Raw genomic sequence first — 22,105 nt, forward strand, 5'->3', positions numbered from 1 at the left:
GTGTTCCTTTGCAACTGTAAACTTTGCAACTGGTTTTCTTCCATGTTTTTCCTATTCTCATGAGAAACAACAAAGTGCTAAGTCTAAATCTTTACCACCCATAGCATGGTGCCAGACCAGAAGAACCAGCATCACCTAGGAAATTGTTAGAAATACAGAATATCAGGCCCCTCCATAGATTTACTGATTCTAGACTTTCGTCAGGTGATTCACATACATATTCAAATTTGAGACCCACTGTTCTAAGTTAAGGCCATTTCCCAGCCAGCAGCAAATAATGTGGCCATGAATTAGTGTGGCCAGGGGCCTCCAAGTAGAGAATGCTTTGAAATTGTATGCTTGGATGGAAGTCTTCACCTCTACACAAAAAGGCAGGCTTTGGAAGCCACCACAGATTCTATGGTTTAACAAGTTTCCTCACTGTGAACATTTTGATATGCAGCAATAATCTGTAACCACTGCTTGTTTCTAAAACCAATACTCAGCACTTTTACGTTAAAAAAAAAAAAAGGTAAGGGGGTGGATACTTCTCATGATGGGATAGATTTTACTCTTTTCCACCTGTCTAGCTTGGTAGGACTGCATGGTCATCTCTCACATACTCCTTTCAATGCTTTTCTCCAAGGTCAACACATAAATAGAATTTTCTTTAAGTCTGGATGTTCACTAAATTCTTTTTGTTTACATTGATATTTGTCTTTTCAGAGTCAGTTTACCTACAAGGAGTAGAATTTGGGATTCCACTGAATTTGCAGCCTGTTTTGGGACTACAGATAACCATTTTGCGGCAGCTAGTACATGATACAAATTCCACTTGGTTGTAAGGAATCTTACACATTCATAATACAATCATATTCAGGTAAAAGAACAGCGAAAATTGAATCTATTTCTGCATAACCATGCAACGTTTGTCTCTTTGGGACGTCATGGCAGTATAGATGACAATACCATTTCCTAATAGTATTTTTCAAGTACCATTTGAGGTATTATTTTTAAAAATTATTTGCTTATTTAAGTCATCTCTATACCCAACGTGGGGCTCGAACTCACAACCCCAAGATCAAGAATCTTATATACTCTTCAGATTGAGCCCCAGCCAGGTGCCCCCTATTTGAGGTATTCTTAAGGAATACTGTCCTTGACATTATATCACATGTAGGCTGCAAAAATCTTTTTACATATGTCCCAAGCAATCTTGATACTGGAGTAGAGGGAAACAGTTCAAATTCAGGAAGAGCTCTGAACTTATATACATTCTGTGTCATATTAAAATTTTAAATTTGTATTGTATATTTATAGAATTTCAATTTAGGATGAATAAAGCCAGTGTTTCGTCTTCTTTCCAGACATCACTTTGAACTACTATATTTCTCTCTTCTGCAACGTGCTGAAAAAGTGGGCCTGGGTCTCGACCCTTTTTTCTGAGACCAATGTTGTCTTCATGTTGAGGTCTGCAATTTAAATGCCGAGCATGTGCTCACTCAAAATAGTGCTGATTGGTGGTTAGGCTGAGACTAAGCAAGCAGTAAATTCAAAGGGGAAACATGCACTGATGATTTGGTGAAGGGGGCTGTGGGTCTGGAAGTATCTACTAGCCCAGTGTTTTTTCCAGTCAACTGTCCCTCTTTAGGAGAAAGGCACCCATATTTAAGGCCTTGTTAATCTCACTATCCAAACACCACCACCACAATACACAAGTATGTAAAAGGGTGTGTGGATGTCCTTCATTCAACTTTTCAGGTTAACTCAATGTATATATATTTCCATGGGAAAATGAGGAAATGAAAACGTCATTATTTCCTTAAAGGGAAAACCTAGGAAAAATAATTAAGGAGACTGGATGATAACGTCATTTGCTTTTACAAACCAAAAAAAAAAAGTTCACTTTTATTAAATTGCATTCAATGTCCGTTGCATTTTTCAACGTCCTCAATTCAGAAACTAGTCTACCCAATTATTAGCAATGAATGTAGAAAAACAGGCATTTCCACTTTAATTTAATGTACACATTGCTGAAAAATCTTGTATGCTACATAATTGCATACTAAAAATAATAGGGTTTATGGGAAAAACAGGGATGGGACAGACCCCTGAAGATGTGTGCAACTTTGTAACTAAAGCACTAAAACAGCAAAACTCGGTTCTTAGTGGGAGAGCTGGGGCAGCCCTGGGAACACCCCCAGGAGCTGGAGGTTGCCTCAGGGGAGTTCAGGAACACCCAAACCCAAAGTGGAGCGGAGGTGGGCTATGAACACCAGGGTCAAGTAGCACCTGTAGAGAGCCCAGGCTGCAGGAAGGCCCCACTGGGGACAAGAATCCAGTGCGGACACTTGTTTTTCATTTTACCCCTTAGCTAACAGCTGGGCTGAGGGGTTGTGATTTTTCCTGTAATTCTGGCCATACTTGCTTGAAAAGCTACATAATTTCCATGTTATGGAATCATCATTCTCTTTTATATGGGAGCTAATTAGTGTTAAATGCACAGTGGAGCAGAACGGACTGGGCCGGGGAGCCAAATCATGGCGAATTTTACCTATCACAGTATCCATAGCTTTCTGGACCATTAATTCGGCAATTGACAGCACATAATATTCTTGCTTAATATTTTTGTCCCAAAGTATTATTTATCTCAAATAATATTTATGTTTTTGATAACATGTGTGATCTCCCACTTCAGAGTAAAAATAAGGTCCTCAGAGAATGGGACTAAGTTCTCACTTATATTTTCCCATTGTAGCACATAATACATTATCTTGAACATGTGAGCAGATAAAAGATTCTTGTTGATTGATAAAATCTCCTGATTTAAAAATTAGGGTACATTTAAAGTCAATGCCACTGCTTCCTAATATAAAGAAGGAAATATATTCTGTTCAGAATTTTATGTCCAAAAGCAAGATTTGAACTTAAAAACTTAATTCATAAGCCATAATTCTTAAAAAAAATAATGTTAGATACTAAATAAGAAATGTCTATAATTGGGAAAATAGGCATTTTAAAAAAACCACCTTGGTTACATTATAATCCAAGATTTAAAGCCTACGGTATTTTTCTTTTTAAGAAATCGCCAAAAAAAAAAAAATCTTTTTCCACTTAAAGTTGTAGAAGTACCAGTGTTTTAATTTTACATCATAGGAAGTCAGAAATTTTAAATTTCTGGGAAATTTAAAATTGGACACAATTTTATGGGAATGGGAAACAAACATTGGACACAAGTTTCTTCCCTTTAAGAGAACACAAGAATGTTGGTTTAAATTCTCTTTCAAGACTCTTAGGGTGACTAATTCCGAAATTTTGATGTTACACTTTTTGATTCATTTGTAAATGTTGACAAAAACAAGTCACATAAGCCATAAGCATTTAACTCCACTACGATGGATTAGTTAAAAAAAAAAAAAAAAAGCTGCTAAAATGCTAAGATGCAGTTTTTCCTTTAAAAAAAATAGAGCTTCCAGGATGCATGAGTGGCTCAGTAATTGTGCATGAGGGTGTGATCCCGGGGTCCTAGGATCGAGTCCCATATCAGGCTCCCTGCATGGAGCCTGCTTCTCCCTCTGCCTATGTCTCTGTCTCTCTCTCTGTATGTCTCATGAATAAATAAATAAAATCTTTGAAAAAAAAATAGAGCTTCTTCCACATCCCTGGACCCATTGGTAGATCATGTGACTCTTGGTCTTGAGGTTTTAAGTTTGAGCCCCATGTTGGGTGCAGAGATTACTTAAAAATAAAATCTTAAAAAAATAATAAAAAAGAATAAAAAGTACACCTTCCTGTAGAAAACAGCTTTCTACAAATTTATGTAGCGTTTTATGCAAGGTTAAATCTATTTTTATTTCGAGTATTGCAATATCTGATGATAAATTGCCTTACAATCAAATTATAAAAAATTCAGAAGATCTAATAATATCTGACTTTTGTCCCAGGCTAAGAAGAAACATGGTAATTAAAAAGAAATGCTTTTAAGAATTTTTGACTCTTAACGAGTCTCATTTTGAAAAAATATACGCTTCATTATTCGTATTTTTCAACTTCTGTCTTTTTAACAAATGCTATTTGTAAGTGGCAACTCAACCAAGTCTTCATTGCAGTCTGTACAATTACTCTAGGAATTGATAATCCAACATTCAAAGTTGATAGTTTAAGGGAGACTGTAATTAGCATAAAACAGAACATTCCTTTGAGTGCCATGGTCATATGCCACATGTCCAGGAAATGGGATATATATATATATGAAGCCTCATATGGACATCTTAAATGACATGGTTATTTAGATACTTTTTTTCTGTGAATCATTATATAATATTTTCTACTCATTTTGAAATAGGTGATGGCTCTACGCAGCAGGGTGTGTGTGACCTGAATATGTTTAAATGTGTGTGCAGATATCTACATATGCAAATCCTGGTAAAGTAGGACTAAAATTCCAGTTACACTTAGGCCATTACCATACATTATGTACATATGTATGCTCGTTCATTCATTAGAAGTTTCTACTTTGATCTTATCCCATTCTTTTATAATAAATCCTCAAAATTTCAAATGCTATATGGCAGCTTGGAAAGGATTTATTAGTCACAAATGTACTAACAAATGCATCACAACATAAAATATAGTACATTAAAAAAAATGTAAGCAGGAGATAAGAATATAACCACTTTCAGTTATTGGTATGTAAAAAAATAATAACAGCAAACATGTAGAACATGCTTCCTGGTCTTTTGGACTTCAAATCCACCATGCTGAATGGATTTTTATAGGGCATATACTTGTTCATGACCTCCAGTGTTAAGAAATTCTGTCATGTTTGAAAACTAGTCCCTAGTGGAGCCTGTGTCCCTGTTAATAGCTGAAAGGTCAATGGAGCTGCTAAACAGTTTGTATTACTGTCAGGGTGGCCATGAAAACACCGCCTGCAGCAAGAGGACTTGGCAGCTGGGTCAACAGGCACTGTGGGGATTTATCAACCTAGGGGGGCCACTTGCATAAAACTTTGACTGATGAATTGGGACTAGACTGGCTTATTGGGCTAAAGCTTCTCTATTATGTGTGACTTTCTTTAGGATGGCAGAGCTGCCTGCTGGCTCCCTGAGACATATGTGAAGGATAAACAGAACTGATTTCCTCTTATGAAGTGATTTTTTTGGGAAAAAAAAAAAGAACACTCTTTAGCATCCAGTATAATAAGGAGTAGGATGAAGATATTAAGAAAAAAATAAACAAAAGGCAGTAAGTAGGGCCATGGAGGGGAAGACTGGGGAGGAGGCTGGGGGGGCTGTTTTTGATACTGGTCACACAGGAGTTTGAGGATACACATTTCTGTAAAATGACCTCTCAAGCCAGGAATTTGCATTGTTAATTTATAGACCTCTTAAGGGAATGGTCTGTGTGACTTGGTTAGATTACAGATAAATGATATATCAAAATATAGTGAGACTGGGTACACAGTAATTAAATTAATATGATTAAGAATAATTTTGTTTTACAAATTCCTGGAGAAAAAACCCTGGAAACATTTCAAAAAAAAAAAAAGCCATTTGGTCTAAGTTCATCTGATACAAAAATTAAAGAATCTTTGGCAGCAATGTGAAAAAAAAATTGTGTTCTATAAAAATAAAGCTTAGAAGGTACATAACTGTTAGAATTCTTTAATTTCTACCCCACAGGAGCATTTGTTTGATTCTGAAAAGATTTAATTAAGAACACGCATCCAGGACATGATTCGGACATTTGGAAACTAAGTATTAAGAGCTCTTGAAAGCTCCACAGATATTCTTATCCCAGTTTTGGAAAGACAACCTTAAAAGTTGAGAAACCACCTGAAAATAACTCTTGAATGCATAGAATGAATGCCAACAATATTAAAGAACTTACTATGTTTTAAGTGTATTATTTAATTATCTTCAAAAGCACTCTGTGGAAATGAGGAAGGGGCAGAATGATCATTTGCACTTTGCTCATCGGCAAAGAGCACAGTAGGGTGAAGTAACTTGATGCAGGGTCTCCCAGTAAGGAAGATTCCGGACACAAGACCAGTTGACTCCCTGTCCTTCCAGGATGGCCCTGTTCCTAGTCTTGATTAGTCTTAGATGGCACAAGTAAATGAAACTAAAATTACTGCCCACCTCTTGTGCTTACTAGGGCAGAGAAGACCCAGGACTACAGACTTTTTGAGACCTAGTGAGTTGACTCAGCAAGCTGGATATTGGTATTGACTGGATCCTAACTGCACTCTCTCATGAGATGCAGCTGTTTTACCTTTGACAATATTCCTGAGGTGTTCAATATTCTAGCCTGGAGGAAAATTTACTCCTTTACTTTTTCCTTAAATGACTCCTGAGTTTTACTTAAGCCTTAGGAAAACCTGGTTGCAGTCTTACTGCATTTTCACTTTAAAAAATTATAAATAATGATATTTGAATTTTTTATAATATTTTATTTATTTATTCATGACAGGCACAGAGAGAGAGAGAGAGAGGCAGAGACACAGGCAGAGGGAGAAGCAGGCTCCGTGCAGGGAGCCCGACGTGGGACTCGATCCCAGGTCTCCAGGATCACACCTGGGGCTGAAAGCAGCGATAAACCACTGGGTCACAGGGGCTGCCCCCTGATATTTGATTTTTATAAAAGGTTATCTTGCCACCCTTTTCTGAGATGGACACTCACTATAAAATGATTTTACACTCATATAAGTGATTATGTAACATATAACCTTAGACCAAATTGCCCTTACAGACTGAAGTGGTAATGCTGTAACCTCATCTACTTTTGCAAGAATGACTTCAGAATATTGCAGATGGTTTTTAAATTCCCTTGTCTTTTTTATATGTGAATGTGTGTGTGTATGTATGTGTGTATAGGGAAAAACAGAAAAAAAAACATAAATCCTATGGTGAGAAAGAATGTAACTTCTATTACATGTAATATAGAATATAATTTTTTTAAGTAGGCTCCACACCAAGCATGGAGGCCAACATGGGGCTTGAACTCACAACCCCTGAGATCAAGACCTGAGCTGAGACCAAGAGTTTGATACTTAACCAACTGAGCCACCCAGGTGCCCCAACCACAAAAATTTTATGATTCTTTGTTATTCTCTTCCAGGACCATGAGTCAAGTGCTGTTTGAAAATAAGTGATTCTAAAGACAGTAGATCTAAAATACAATTAACCTAAGATTGAATTTGAGTTAGATTTTTGATATAACAAGAAATGTCTATAACAAGAAATGTTTTTTCAGTTGATGAGGCTCTTTCTTCAAATTCTCCCTCAAAAGTTTTGGAGAAACAGTTGGGCTCTGAAGCAGACATTCTGAACTCTGTTACACTAGTAATTAGCTTGTGTTTCTAAAATAATCCCGTTCACATACACTAAAGTGTCTGCTTATATAAAACTTCAACTCATCTAGGGAGAAATACTATAATAATAAACGTTGGCATCCAAATTGAAACAGCATGAAGCTCCCAACAAATGTTTATGAAAACATTTGTTTTCTTATAGTCAGCTTCATTTTGAAATTTATGCCTATGCCTGTGTATGAGGACAGCATGTTTGGGACTCTGTTACTCCCCCCACCTTCTGAAAACCAAACACACATCTTAACCCTGGCCCCACACGTGACAGGACTCACCAGAAACAGGCACCATAATGAGAAGTCAGGCCTTTCAGGTATGTCACTCTGAGACCACCCTACTAGAGGAGGCCCCAAGATCACAAAGCCAAGGTCCCTTATGGAAACTCTGGTAATTAGACACTAATAATGGACTGAAGGTGTAAAATTCACCTCAATTCACCACCAGCAGACTAAACAATCCAGATGAAGAGAGAAAGATTTTGTGAGAAGACGGAAGAATTCATTCTAACACTACCAGGAAGCCTGTAAAAGCAGATCAACTTTGACAAACATAATGGACTAACGACCACTATTTGGAAACGAAGAGCATTCGATCTGAGTAAAATCCCTAGCATTATTTTTCATCATGAGAATGCTGCTACTTTGTTTGATTTTTGTTTTAATATTGCCAACTTCAACCGCACAGAAGTGTCTGATATTTTTTTCATTCATTACTTTGCTTTTTACAAAGAGGGCATTCATTTCACACCCAAGGAGGAAAAGGTCTTCTACAAGGCATAGATGGGTGCTTCTCTTTCTTTGGAGGAAAATTTGGATTGTTACATAGAGGAGGAATGCGATCAGGGTGTGACAGGTGAGTATATGGGATATGCCGAGAGACCGTGTAGAACTGATTACTCCTCTTTTAATTCTGTAGTACCAACACCAACTTATAGTTTTCTCAAGAAACATCATGTTTTGTGGTATGGGAAAAGGATGAAAATCTCTATTTTGTTAGTCTGTGATTTTTTTTTCGGAAAAAAACATATGCTATGACTTATAAATAATATTTTTAAAGTGGAACTAAATTCATGCTTCTAGGAAGCTTTTTAGGTTATTAGAATTTATTCTTCTAAAAGAGACTTGAAATATGGGAATTTAAATATGCAGATAGGTTCACAAAGATAAGTTAGTACAGAGAGAATTTGAAATCCACAGCATGCTGTACCTACAGTCTGACAACAGGGGTGGTATCTGAGGACTTAGGTTTTGTTAACAGTCATTTCTAAGCTTATGACTAATACATTTTTGATAGTATATAATTTTAGCAGTTGCTGACAGTTCTGCCTTTATTCATGAAATTTTCTAATTATGGTTCAAGATAATGCTGTTGTGACGGGCAAGTGGAAAGGAACAGGGGACCAAATGTATTTTTTGAAAGATTCAACATTCAAGTCTTCCTCTTGCTGAGGTAAATGAGGACATTTCTTCAGTTTCCATTTGTTCAGTCACAGAAGCCTGCATGAGAGCTGTGAGCTGCCAGACAGTTTTGAAATGAGGCTCAGATGTTGAACTGCCAAATAGCTTATCTTGATTACCTGATGAAAAAATCGTACTAAACAGCTGTCACTTCTGCTAGTATGTTTCCAGTTTTCTGGAAAAAAGAGGAGGGTTTATTGTTTCCAAAATGAAAGCCGAAGCCACAGTCCTACATGTTAGGTCCTCCTCTGGAGTGTAACTGGGCTTGCTGATTCCACAAATAGAATTCGCTCCCTGATAGCACAAAGAATGACAGGAATATGTAGACACATTAAGGCTTTAGAGTCCAGCAGAGTCAAGTCTAGCCCTCACAGCCTGGAGTTGAGGGTCCTCCCAGGAAGCACTTGGCATACTGGCCAAGGCAGAAGTGTTCATGTTGGTTGACTGGTAGTTGCAATTCATCACCAATTTGAACACAGTAAAACTCGGAGAAACACTACTTGACTTAAAGGAATATAATAAAGAGATCTCACCTTTTGGGATCTACAATTTTGTAAAGTTTTCCATTGTGAGTCTGGGTCATACTTTTACTACTCGACAGAATGTAAACTTCACCTGTGAAGACAGAAATACAGTATGTTAATCTATAGTATTATAAAGCCTTCCTTCCTATTGCCTAAACAGATATTTTATATAAATAGGTAGATGGGATATTTTACATTTATTTTTATATCTATTTATATATCTACGTATATATGTATGTGTAGGTGTATGCATATTTGTGTGTGTGTGTGTGTATCTGTATGTCTATGTATCTCTGTATATCCTCAGGAAATCACTTGCCTGAAGATGATGAGAGTTGCACAAGTCTGCCTTACAGTGCATCCAGAATCCAATCACTTCTTTCCACATCCTGTCCACTCCTATTCCAGAGCAAGGAGACATCCGTCCCTCTTGGATTAAGGCAGCAGCCTCCTAACTTATCTCCCTGCTTCTACCCTTTTTCTTCTATGTTTAATTTCAATATATCAGCTATAGAAATTCTTTCAGTCAGATCATTTAAGTTGGGTCATGCTCCTTCGTTTCAATACTTCCAATATCTCTCAGAGCAAAAGTAAGTCCTGACAGTGGCCTATGATGTCCTCCCTTATTGCTCTGTCTGACCTTATCTGCATTTTTTAAGGTAATCTCTATACCCAACATGGGGTTCAAACTCATAACCCTGAGATCAAGAGTTGGATGAGCCGGTCAGGCACCCCCATGTGGCTCTTAAGTAAAGCTAAAGAGTTTCACATTAAAGCATAATTCAAGGAAGATATGTTTAATTTTAATTATAAGGTATACACAATGCTATAGCTTTTTGACACTAAGGATTGTATATGCTTCATTTGTTAGTTCTGCTCCCAACATAGTATTATGTGCAGATAGATGTTTGGATATTTTAACCAACGGTGGTGACACTCACAGGATGATTGACAGTGAATCATTTGCAGTAAGGTCTGGGGAAATCAGAATGATTCAGTCACAACATCTAAATATTCATCTCTAACTCTGCCACAAACACTTTAATTCTCATTTATATTTTAAAACTAGAGTTTGCCAGTGAAATTTAAATTCTATAATAGAGGATTTCAGCGAGAAAGAGTATCTCTTGGTACTTTTGAGTGAGCTAGGAGATGTATCAAGGAAAAATTAACTGTAAATGTTTCAATTCTGGAATGAGAAAAAAAGGGATTGGAGTTCTCATCTTTAAGTCATTACAGTCCTATAGCTCTGAAATACACGCTAAGTCTCTTGTTAACCTAAATGAATGGCATGGAACTCTTCCTGATGAATTCTATATTTGATTAATAAAACCCAAACTGGACTTCTGGGGAAAGTATTCTGATTTACATGGGAAACACAACTCTTCTTTTTTTAACAACTAAAATTCATCCTAGAGGCAAAAGGAGCATAGTGGCCATGGTTTGTTTGGACGCTATTCTTTAGATTGAGTCATTATGAAAGCTACATTTATCTCTATAATTTAAAATTAGGAGGATTTTCACTCTGTGATAGCATTCCAATATCAGCTTCTTTTTGCTTATAAGCTGTGTACATTTTCATAACACACCAGCAAATGTATGTTAACACATATCATCATTCAGAAGATAACTTTTATTCTGTTGGAAAGCAGATCTAAAAATTTAGCTTATCATGTACAAATTGCGTGCCTCGATAGACCAAAAAAATAAGTTAGAAATAGAGGATAAGGTGATGCTGAGATTATAACAAATTTTTTACTTATTCCAAGAGACATGGACAAGTGGAAATGCTTTCAGATAGAGAACAGAAACCAATGAGCTCAGATTTTCTAAAATATCAGTAGACATTTAAGATTTTCTCTTTTTAGGGCTCAAAAATTTCTTTTTGTTGCCTTCATTACAAACAACTGCTTTGTTAGTTTTATATTTTTGGAGTGGAAATAAGATTTAAAGACACCCCCCCCCCCCCCCCCAGAGAAAGGTCATTGGGAGAGAATAGGTAGCTGGGCCGTCTCTAATCTCCATGGTAGGTCACCCTTGCTGCAGGTACACTGCCAGCAAATGGAGGATGAGATTGTTACACTTATTCTTCAGAACAAAACAAAGCCTCTTGGGCAAGGGAGTGAGAATGGAATTTCATAGAAATGGTGTGTACAGTACCTAATTCATCTTCTCCAAATCCCAATATGTGACCTGAAAAGTAACCTCTACAGGAACCACTGTTGCCGAGACAGAGTGGTTTTTCTTGCCATTGCTTGCTCACAGGACTTTGCTGGAGGGTTAAGAAATTCCTACAACAAAGAGATACCGTAAACTTACAATGAAAATAAGTTTTAGCTTAAAAAAAAACACAATAAAATGCTTAAAATAAAACTCACAATGAATAATTGTGCCATAAACCTGGCTTCTAAAAGGAAAAATAAAATAGCCCATAATGTGTGCGAATACTGTGAAATTCTCATGTGGTGAGAAAGTACTTAAAGATAGTATTTTGTTTGGAGGGGGGCACTAAAAGTACCTGAGTATGAGAAAAGCCCTCCCCTTCATCCAGAGAATGATACTTCCTCTCCAGGACTAGACTCCATGCTGTGCTATTAATCAGAGAGAGGGACAGGGGGGAGATCATGGGGTCAGTAAACTTTTCTGGTTCCTTTTAGCGACCAAGCATATCAGCTCTGCCATATGCCTGAATGCCAGTGATTTGGGAAACAAGATTCATAATTTGGGTTTCATCACAGAGTTCCTGAGAATCGTCCACAAAGTGACCTCGAAAAATTAGGCTAAGATTTAATTTTGTAGTTTTCTTATTGACAGAGACAAATTAAGTTCTCTAAAACTCCTGAAAGTCTGGCAAAAATAAAGGTTCTGAGCCTTCCAGTTTCCAAATAATTTGGAAAATATTCACACAACTCATGTATAACAATAGTTTTCAAATTACTCATTATCATGGTAAAATTATGTTAAGGATGAAGGGAAAAGCCTACATGATACGAAAAGTCCACCTGAAGACTTCTCTGCTCCAAAAAATTATTTTATGAACTTAATCAAATTTGTTTAAAAAGCATCTCTTAGGAAGTTCTTTAATTAAACTGTCATACATAATGAAACAATGAGAAAATAATAATCTTTATGGGTGTTCCAGACCTGACCCCCAAAGGGAGACAATCATTTAAATATTTTATGGTTGTGTGTCCACTCATCAATGGATATGTCATTTGATACATCAAATTGTGGTATCAGGAAACCTACCCATTACGATCTCCAAACACATAGCTTCCATACAGTCTTTCAGACTGGCAGCCTCGGTAAACAAATCCACCAACCAAAGGACCATTACTGAATGGCTTGAATTCTAAAAGTGATGGCTCACTTTCTGGAAAGAAATAAACACAACATTAGATCAAATGAAATACTTTTATGAAATAAAAGTAACACAGGCTCAGTAATATTATTATGGTAATTTATGTTAAATTTGAAATGTGTTCCATGATGAAATGTGTTCCATGATGAATACTTGTTATAGATATTTAATAAATATAATTGTCTGTGGCTAAAATAGTATAACATATAAAGAGCTTCCCTGTGCAGCTTATTGAAATGGGGATGCTCTGCAATGCTTGTTGTTAAAATTGCCACACATACCAAATTTTCAATAAAATTAGAATCTGAGTATTTTGGAAATCATGGTTATTTACTTAAGAACTAAAGTATTTTATTTTTTTAGTTTTTTAGTTTTTGAACTAAAATATTTTAAAAAATAATAATTTTGGAGCACCTGGATGGCTCAGTGGTTGAGCACCTGCCTTTGGCTCAGAGTATGATCCCAGGGTCCTGGGGTCCAGTCCCACACTGGGCTCCCTCAGCCTATGTCTCTGCCTCTCTCTCTCTCTCTCATGAATAAAAAAAAAAAATCTTAAAAAAATAATAATTGTTTTAATATTGATTTTTTGGTAGAAATGCTTCTGCATATGTTTAGTAAATTAAGCCAGACCTCTGTCAAGTCATATAAAATGTTTGAAAGTTCATATTTTAATGAAAATAAAAGTATAGTACATAAAAGTTCTTTGAACCACATTTGTATAATTTAAAATATCATCACTCAAGTAATATCTTCATTTAAACCATTTTAATAGTTTTGTTTATAGAGTTGTATGATTAACAATGTTATTGCAGCCATTCTTTTTAATTACAAGTGTGTAGTCAAATATCTCAATCTTTCCATGCATGTCATTATATACTTGAATACATTTACACTAATTGCAATGGAAAAGATTGAAAGCCAGTTGCAAATTAATCTGAAAATTTATTATGTGCTTCATGTCAATAAGTCAGTATCAACAGGCAGTATTTTAGGCAAAAGCTTTTGTGGGAAGATGGCAATTTTGAGTAATTCTCCTTTCCCACGTGGTTATGGTGACTGTATTTTAAAAAGTAGAAAAGATTAAGTTTTAACTAGTTCACTGAAAGGCAGCATAACTGAATGGTGAAGGTCATGACCTCTGGAATCAGTCATCCTGGGTTCAAATCCAGGCCTTGCCACTTTGTGTTGTATGATAATTAGCCTCTCTGTGTCTCAGGTCCCTCATCTGTACAATGTGGCCAGTAGCAGGACTCACTACACAGAGTTGTTTGGTGAATGCAATGGGTCAAGTTTATAAAGTTACTAGGGGGCTGGCATGTAGTAAGTCCTGTGGATGTGGTTATTTTGTTTTCTGCTTTATTGAAGTCAAGATGACAAAGAAAGTTGTAAAGTATTTAAAGTGTGCATCATGGTGATTTGATATATGTGTTTGCTGTGAGAGGACTCTGTGTATGTGTTTTGAAAACATAAATGTAACGCTATCAATAGTGTAGCCAGTTTCTGCTGAACCCCAATGAATGTGATCGAGAATTTAGTTTAATCTACAAATATAGCCAAAATTCCATCAAACCAGTGACTCATAAGATTTTTTTTCAAACCACATCATTCTTTGGTTTGGCTTTCATAAGATACACACACACACACACACACACACACACACACACACACATACCTGAAAAAAAATTAAGTAAAATAACTGAATACCACTGAGCTAACACAGCTGCTTCATTCCTGGTGCTAAATAAATATCTGCATTGAATGAGTAAATAGAAGGAGCAATCAATTTAATAATCTTAATCTACTGTGTTCTCTGAATCATAATAATCTATATATTTCTTCCTCCAAAAGAAGTAAATAGGAAAACACCGAAAAATATTAAGCTTTTTGGCCTTCATTACGCAACTTGATTTTGTATATATATCTCTAAAACAGTTTAGGGACACCTGGGTGGCTCAGTGGTTGAGCATCTGCCTTTGGCTCCAGGCATGATCCCAGGTCAGAGGTCGATTCCCACATCAGGCTCTCTGCAAGAAGCCAGGTTCTCCCTCTATGTCTCTGCCTCTCTGTCTGTGTCTCTCATGAATAAATAAATAAAATCTTAAAAATAATGTCTAAACATCCCATTTTCATGACTTGGGTAAATAACAAGTCTATTAGGTTGTTTTCTCTAAAATAGCACCTTAAAAGTTACATTCTTATTTGAAACATATAATTTTTCTAATTGCTGAGACTAGCATATTGGGTATTGAAAAAGTTCTTACCTTTAACTTGTTTTTTCCTCTGTATATAAGATGTGAAGACAAGTTCTCCTTCATGTATCAAATAAATAGAACTTATTCATTTTGACTCTCGAGCAAAATATAAACAGCTAATTTTTGAAGATCCATTAAATTTTTGGACCTACAGAGCTCACTTCAACCCATGGGAAAGGTAATTCCCCAAACTGAACTCTTGGGGCTTGTAAGTGTCACTGGACCTTTTAGACTTGTGCAATTTAATCCCTTACCACTGTTAGGTCAGTGTTTTTATGCTTTCCCAAATTTTGCAGAAATCCTTTTCTCTTCAGTTAATATAGTAAAATAAAACAAAGCCCAAACTGAAGCCAAATCAACGAATTATGCTCTACTTACCATAATCTTTCCCTTTTATTATCTGTAGGATTCTGGCAGATGATCTGTTCTTTCCATTGGAGTCTGAACAAAGTATTGTTAAATTGATGTTTATATCAGTGGGGTGTCGATCCACAGCACATCTGCATAACACATGGGGGACATCCATGAATTCCTACCAGGGTTTTTTTCTAAACTCATACTGGAGATTCCTGACTTAGGAACCCTATTGTGGACTGGCAAGAACCTTGTAAGCTATTTCATTTGGATCCTCAACAGAAACATTCAGATTTTTTGTTTACTCTGCTGAAGCTAAATGACCTCTGGAGAATATTTCCTTATTTCCCTTGGTATCTCCCTCTAATATGAATGTGCACTGTGACTTAAAACATTTGTTGGTGTGTTATGAGGTATGAGAACCAGCAGCAGCAGCAATTCACAGTTGCAACACACAAATCAGAATTAGTTTTGGCATTAGTTTTGGGTTTTTTACATGGGATTGCTATATTCTAAAGCTCAAGCTGCTCTAGCAAAGGAAAGAAAGTGAGCACTACAATTTAGAGAATAAAATAAAGCTGGTCCTCATGACCACTGAACCTTCTACACTGACTTTGTCTTCATCTCACCTGCAATCTGGAGCTAGAATATTTCTATGACTTAAGCCATTGACTGTGAACTCCATGAGTACAGGGACCACTTTCAGCTTCTTTATCACTGCATTTTTGTTACCTAATTCAAACCCAGGAACATAAAACGGGTTCAATACTTGTTGGATGTTTAAGTCAATGAAGGAATGGGCATGTGAAGCTTGGGTTGGGGAAAAAAATAAACTGTATAATATAATTTTTGAAGTTCTCACAAATGTGGAAAATAGTGTTAAATTGTTTTCAGGTTTCTCAACTTTGACATTATTGACATTTTGAGCCAGATAATTCTTTGAGCAGGGGACTGGAAGGTGGAGGAGAGGGGAGGTTCTGTAAGGAACACTAGGATGTTTAGCAGCACCTTTGGCCTCCAGCCACTAGATGCCAGTAGCCGAACCCCTCCAAAAATATTTTTAGACCCTGCCAAATGCTGGCTGGAGGCAAAATCAGCCCATTGGGAATCACTGTTTTAGATCAACAAAATACATTAATGACTTGACAACCAAACCAAACCATTTTGGGGCTATTAAATAAAATAGAAAACAAAACAACCTGAGAGTAAGTTCTGGATCTTAAAAGACATTAAGAGTCATATGTAGCAATCATCTCAACAGTAACAACTACAAAACAAAAACTGTTACATCCAAATGATCCCATTCATAATAGGGAAACTATAAGCCTGACCTGCCAAAGATGAGTTAGTTGTTCTGTGGCAACAGTCCCTTTATTGTCCTCTTTAATTCAATGATTCACAGAGTACAATGCCTGGCAGGGAACATGACACAGACATGATGTGACTTAAGGTGGAATTAAATCCATACGGGGGGGGGGGCAGCCTGGGTGGCTCAGTGGTTTAGCACCTGCCTTCAGCCCAGGGTCTGATCCTGGAGACCCCGGATCAAGTCCCACGTCAGGCTCCCTGCATGGAGCCTGCTTCTTTCTCCCTCTGCCTGTGTCTCTGCCTCTCTCTCTCTCTCTCTTTCTCTCTCTCTCTCTCTCTCTCTCTCTCTCTGTGTCTCTCATGAATAAAAAAAAATAAAATCTTAAAAAAAGAAAAGAAAATATATATAAAAAAAATAAATCCATACAGGTGGAGAAATTTTCCCTGTATTGTCTTTCTTTTAAAGATGGAGAAACCAAGACAAAAGACGGTCTGACCTCTTTCTATGCAGAAAAGAGCAAACCTAGAAGAAAAGGCCAGGTCTCCCGAAGGTGGGAAGCCATCAGTCCTAGCTCAGGGTGAATATTATGGCCACTGTGAACCACCTGGCCCTTCTAACCTTTACTTTCTTATGGAAAAAAAGAGATCAGACAGTGAAGCTTCTCTGTATGATACCATGTGGTGGGTACATGTCATTCTATATCTGTCCAAATCCATAGAGTGTACAACCCCCAGGCAGCCCTAAGGTAAACTCTGAACTTTGGGTGATAACGACGTGTCAGTGTAGGTTCATCCATTGTAACGATGTCCCACTCCAGTGGTTGCAAATGGGGAGGCTACGCCTGCGTGGGGGCCAGGTGGTCTATGGGAAATATCTAGGCCTTCTGTCCAATGCCAGCTACCACAGAGTCCTGCTGAGGGGCATAAATGAGATAATGGGGTAAGATACTTAGTACAGTACTCTGCACCAAAGTGCTTAATACAAGCCAGTTTTACTTTTAGCCAATAATTGGTTTAGTTTCCTTTCTGCTTTATTAAATCTTTCTCTGCTTGAAATACTCTTGGAGGGATGCACAACTTCCCTTTAGCCCGCTGCTGCCAGAGCAGGTAAGACCCCACAGCACAGGCATCCTGCCACTTGCAAGACATGTCAAGCGCCTCACCCTGTGTTTTTGCACTGAGGGTCCAGGACCCCTGGGAAGGTTGCACAAAAACCCCAGTGAGATTGTGGTGACTCAGGCAGCTTCACTTCAAAGTGCTGCTTTGCGGTGGTATCTGTGAGTTCTGAGCTATAGGAATGGAATGTGACAGTTTCCTCCACATCCTGAACCCACCTTAAGTATTCCCTGTCGCACAGATTTTAAGATCTGCTGAGATGCCAAAAAGGAAATGAACTGTAGACTTGGACTTTGATGGAGGGGAGATGAAGGGCATGAGGGATTATAAAAATAAAAAGTTTGAGAAATACTCACCTTGCACATAGTGAACACTCAATAAACATTAAATAGCAATAATAACCTAGCCAGTAAATGAATGAATATGGCCAAATATCCCATAGTATGAATAAGACACCACAGATTGAATCAAGCTTTCATCATAGAATTGCTATATTATGCTTCATAGCATTTTTAAGTGTACCCCAAATTTCTCACTCTATATACATCTTAGTATTCCTTTCTTTATAGTTCATTATAGTAAACAGTCCATATGAATTACTTTAGTATTTACAATTTTTTTTAAGTGAAAAAATGTTAACATTGGGCTCAACTCCTTACAAACTGATACTGATCATCATATGTTAAGTGAAACTATGATAAGAACTATAATTTATTTAAAACTACCAGGTGTGTCAGGCGCTTTGTGCTTTACTTCTAGATTTGTATTAAATCATTATAGTACCCTTACAAGATAGCTATTACCACCCCCAGTTAATGTATATGGAAATGGGGCACTTCTTGGTTTTGGCTCAGGGAGGGATGGAACCCCACGTGGGGCTCAGTGCTCAGTGTGGAATCTGTTTAAGATTCTCCCTTGACCTCTGCTCCTCCTCTCCTCTCTCTCAAATAAATAAATAAATGTTTTTAAAAAATAAAAATAAACTTAAAAAATTAATGTGTATGGAAAATTTCATTTAGAAGGGTTTAAGGAGAAAATTTAAAAGGTCTGTTATCTCTCTCAGTTTGAACAACTGAAGTCTTCATTACACGAGTCCAACAGTGTTGGTCTAATAACACTCCAGAACCTTATGGCAATTTTTCTCCATGAATGTGTTCCTTTACATATGTCTACTCTGTCTCCTCAATCTGCTTCACACATTAATAGAAGAAAGAGTGTTCAGATAATGAGCTGGTGATTTTGGAGGCGCAGCCTTGGATGCCACCCATGGATGCTCTGTGCCTAGACCCCTCTTTCTTCTCCCAGTTCCCGAGGCCCGGCCTGTCTTTATGGCAGGCAAGAGGACAAGATTGCTTCTCACCTGCCTGGATCATGCAGGCCGTGTGCAAACACTTCTGGGGGCTGGTTGGTGCTGTTGAAATGCGGATTGCTCCTCGGTATGGAGTAAGGCACATTGCACATATCCGTGTCCACGTCCAGCCGGAGCACTGAACCTGTGAAATCACTGAGAAATTGTAGGACAACGTTCAGTGTGTTCTGCTTCCGTTATGTATTTCACCTAAACCGAAATGTGGGGAGTTGCTCTATGGTCAAAAGAATTCCCTCCCTCGAGACCGAAGTATTAATGCTACATCTTCCATATTGCGGGAAATGGAAGTAGGGGCAGTTTGGTTTCAGACAAGCGGCACACCGAGACGCAGCCCTCGGAGCCAGGCTGCAGCACCCTTACTGAGCTGCATCTTGCAGCTGCTCCGCAGCCTTAGCCCATGCACGCAGGGTGGCAGCCCAAGGGCGCGGGGGCTGTGTGTATCTGGGGGCGCAGTGTAAACCTCGCCCCGGATAATGCACTTTACAACTCTGGCTATGAGGCATTCCCAAAATACCCTCCAGCATACGACTGAATTCTTCTTCTCTACTTTACAAATGCACTCATAACCAAAGTTAAATATTTAATATTTAACCAAGGCCACCTAATTCAAAGATAGGTTTTGTTTGTTTGGTTTGTTTCTTTCCCCAAAGACATTTCTTGACCGACTGGCTCTGACCCCTTTTCCCTGGCTGGCTCTTAATATTTTAACATCAAGGGGAGGGGAGGGGTGGTTTATTTATTTATTTATTTATTTATTTATTTATTTATTTATTTTTTACCTTAACCCATCCATTTCTTCCATATCATCCAGCGTGATCATTCCATCACCAAGAATGACGTATAAAAAGCCTTCCGGGCCAAAGAGCAGTTGCCCTCCTAGATGCTTCCTGTGGAGTTCTGCGACTTCAAGAAATACTCTGGCTGTTCTCAAATCAACTTGATGGGGATTTTTTCTACATTGTGGTGAGGAAGCAACACCATAATTGTTAAAGATGGAACGTGAGCCCACCAGAAAGTAAATGGTACACAAATAGGGGAGCAGACACTTGGCATGTAAATTAGGAAACATACACTTGAAATGGATCTAATAAAAATTACCGATAAATGACATTATTTTTGTTTCAGAAGTAGCATGTAGGCTGAAAGAGCATTGAGTGCCAAAGCTACCATTTCTCTCAATTCTCCTTAAGTACACGTGTGCGGTTTTCAGCAAGATGGGGATTGTGGTTTAATTACTGTCACCTTCACGTCTAAAATAATTAGGAAGAGATCATGAGAAAATACGGTTGAAGAATATTTATGCTGCAGGGCATTTTAGTGATACCTGGATACTGTGTATTCCACAACTCGAAGAATGTGGTCATGAGGCCCGATAGCCCACCGTTCTTGGTTGGTGGTATAAGACACATACAGCTTTCCATTTTTCTTGTAATTGGGATGGAATGCAAGGCTTAGCAGACCTCTTTCATCTCCTCCCTGCAGTCAAATGAAAAACAAAGAATTGTGAAGTTAATTATGTTCTTTATTGTGTTTCAACTGGAACCCCAAAAGAGTCTTTCTTTCTTTCTTCTGGATAATCTTTGCCCAAACTCTTTTCTTCCTGGGCTACTGCACAAAAAAGGATTATAAAACATTTCACTTTGTAGCACTCCTTAAGGGCTAGAACAAGACAATTGTCTTGTGTGGTTATCTGTGCACAAGACCCTTACACCACTTTTGTCAAGTGATTTGTGTACGCAATCTTGGGAAGCTAGGAAGACAAATTTAAGTACTGTGAAGAATTCTTTGCTGGGTTACTAGGTTGCTTGTAGTTCATAGAATACAAATAAAAAGGTTCATAATCAGCAGTCACTTCTAATCCAAGTCTCCCAAACCTAAAACACAGTGTGGGCTGCCAACTCCCACTGTCTTGGCAATATGTTTAGAAAACAGTTAAATTGCTTGTGTAATATGTAAACCTTTGTTTTACCCTGGAGGCATCTACATCAGTTGTCACAACGGTGGTGGTCTGTTCATCATAACTAGGTAATAAGCAGCCTTGGCCCATCTACATAGGAATGAGGTATTTTTACGTGTGTCTTTCACAGCATAGAGCTTTCTTTATAGAAGGATGGAGAAATAGGAGGAGAGCTAAAAACCAGGGCTGGCACGGGGGTGAGAGAAATACCAGAGAGGAAAGGGGACACTAGGAAATAAAAGAAATATTCCCAAACAACTTTCTTTGTTATTGTATGAATGTCAAGGATTGTATACATTAGGCATGCCAAATGCTGTAACAATTAAAACATCATCATGTTCTTAAACAGAAAGGCATTTTATCTTTATTTTCTGCTAACTCAGCTAGATGAAACTCAATATGGTTGTAGCATTTGTTTTATCCCACAAGTAGTCTAAGAATTTCTATCATGAAATTAAAGTATCTGAAATTATCCAGATCAGAGACTAAAAGTTCAAATTCTAGTGAATCAGGGAGCACTTTCTCTGTAGTCTGAGGAGTTATCCAAACTGGTGAAAAAACGTGACATGGAAACTGTATGAAGCAACTGCTGCTAGTACATCACTTTGCCCAGGCGATTTCATTACACACCACATCTCCTGTGGCCAACAGCTGGAACTTACCCTCAGATGTCTTACAGGAGGGCAATAATCTCCAAACCCTGCGACTTCCTCACAGGGTATACTCAGTAATGGAAGCACCCTTATGCTCTTCTCTCCCCAGAAGAGCATGCATTACTACCAAAGCAAAGAGCTGTGTGTGGTTTGGATTCTATATGGATTGAAGAGTTTAAAGTTTTAGGCGTAAAAGCTCACTTTAAGTAAACATGGTTTGATTTATCTCTTGGATTAGATAAAAACTGCTTCAGATATATGCCATACAAAGTGGAAACAACCAAATTTTAAGAGTGTATAAATACTAAAGTGGATGCAAATCTCCCAGTACTACTACCAAAGCATTATTCAAACGTCAAAAAAGTCAACCTCTCCATTTGTATGTCATAATATGCATAGTATG

The 22,105-nt window shown here is 37.7% G+C and overlaps 1 protein-coding gene across 4 annotated transcripts in view; it reads right to left on the reverse strand.

Moving 5' to 3' along the window:
• Positions 1 to 22,105, reverse strand: part of HHIP (hedgehog interacting protein) — a 91,114-nt gene that overhangs the window by 13,342 nt on the left and 55,667 nt on the right. For all 4 annotated transcript variants that reach the window (XM_055336603.1, XM_055336602.1, XM_055336601.1 and 1 more), the window contains exons 5-11: positions 20,417 to 20,568; positions 19,872 to 20,045; positions 19,084 to 19,227; positions 15,324 to 15,445; positions 12,582 to 12,705; positions 11,493 to 11,623; positions 9,342 to 9,423 (exon numbers count right to left, since the gene is read on the reverse strand). In XM_055336603.1, coding sequence (XP_055192578.1) covers positions 9,342 to 9,423; positions 11,493 to 11,623; positions 12,582 to 12,705; positions 15,324 to 15,445; positions 19,084 to 19,227; positions 19,872 to 20,045; positions 20,417 to 20,568 — 929 coding nt within the window. The remainder of the gene's footprint in view (positions 1 to 9,341; positions 9,424 to 11,492; positions 11,624 to 12,581; positions 12,706 to 15,323; positions 15,446 to 19,083; positions 19,228 to 19,871; positions 20,046 to 20,416; positions 20,569 to 22,105) is intronic.

The sequence above is a fragment of the Nyctereutes procyonoides genome, unplaced genomic scaffold (genome assembly GCF_905146905.1).
Source record: "Nyctereutes procyonoides isolate TBG_1078 unplaced genomic scaffold, NYPRO_anot_genome, whole genome shotgun sequence".
Lineage (NCBI taxonomy): Eukaryota > Metazoa > Chordata > Mammalia > Carnivora > Canidae > Nyctereutes > Nyctereutes procyonoides.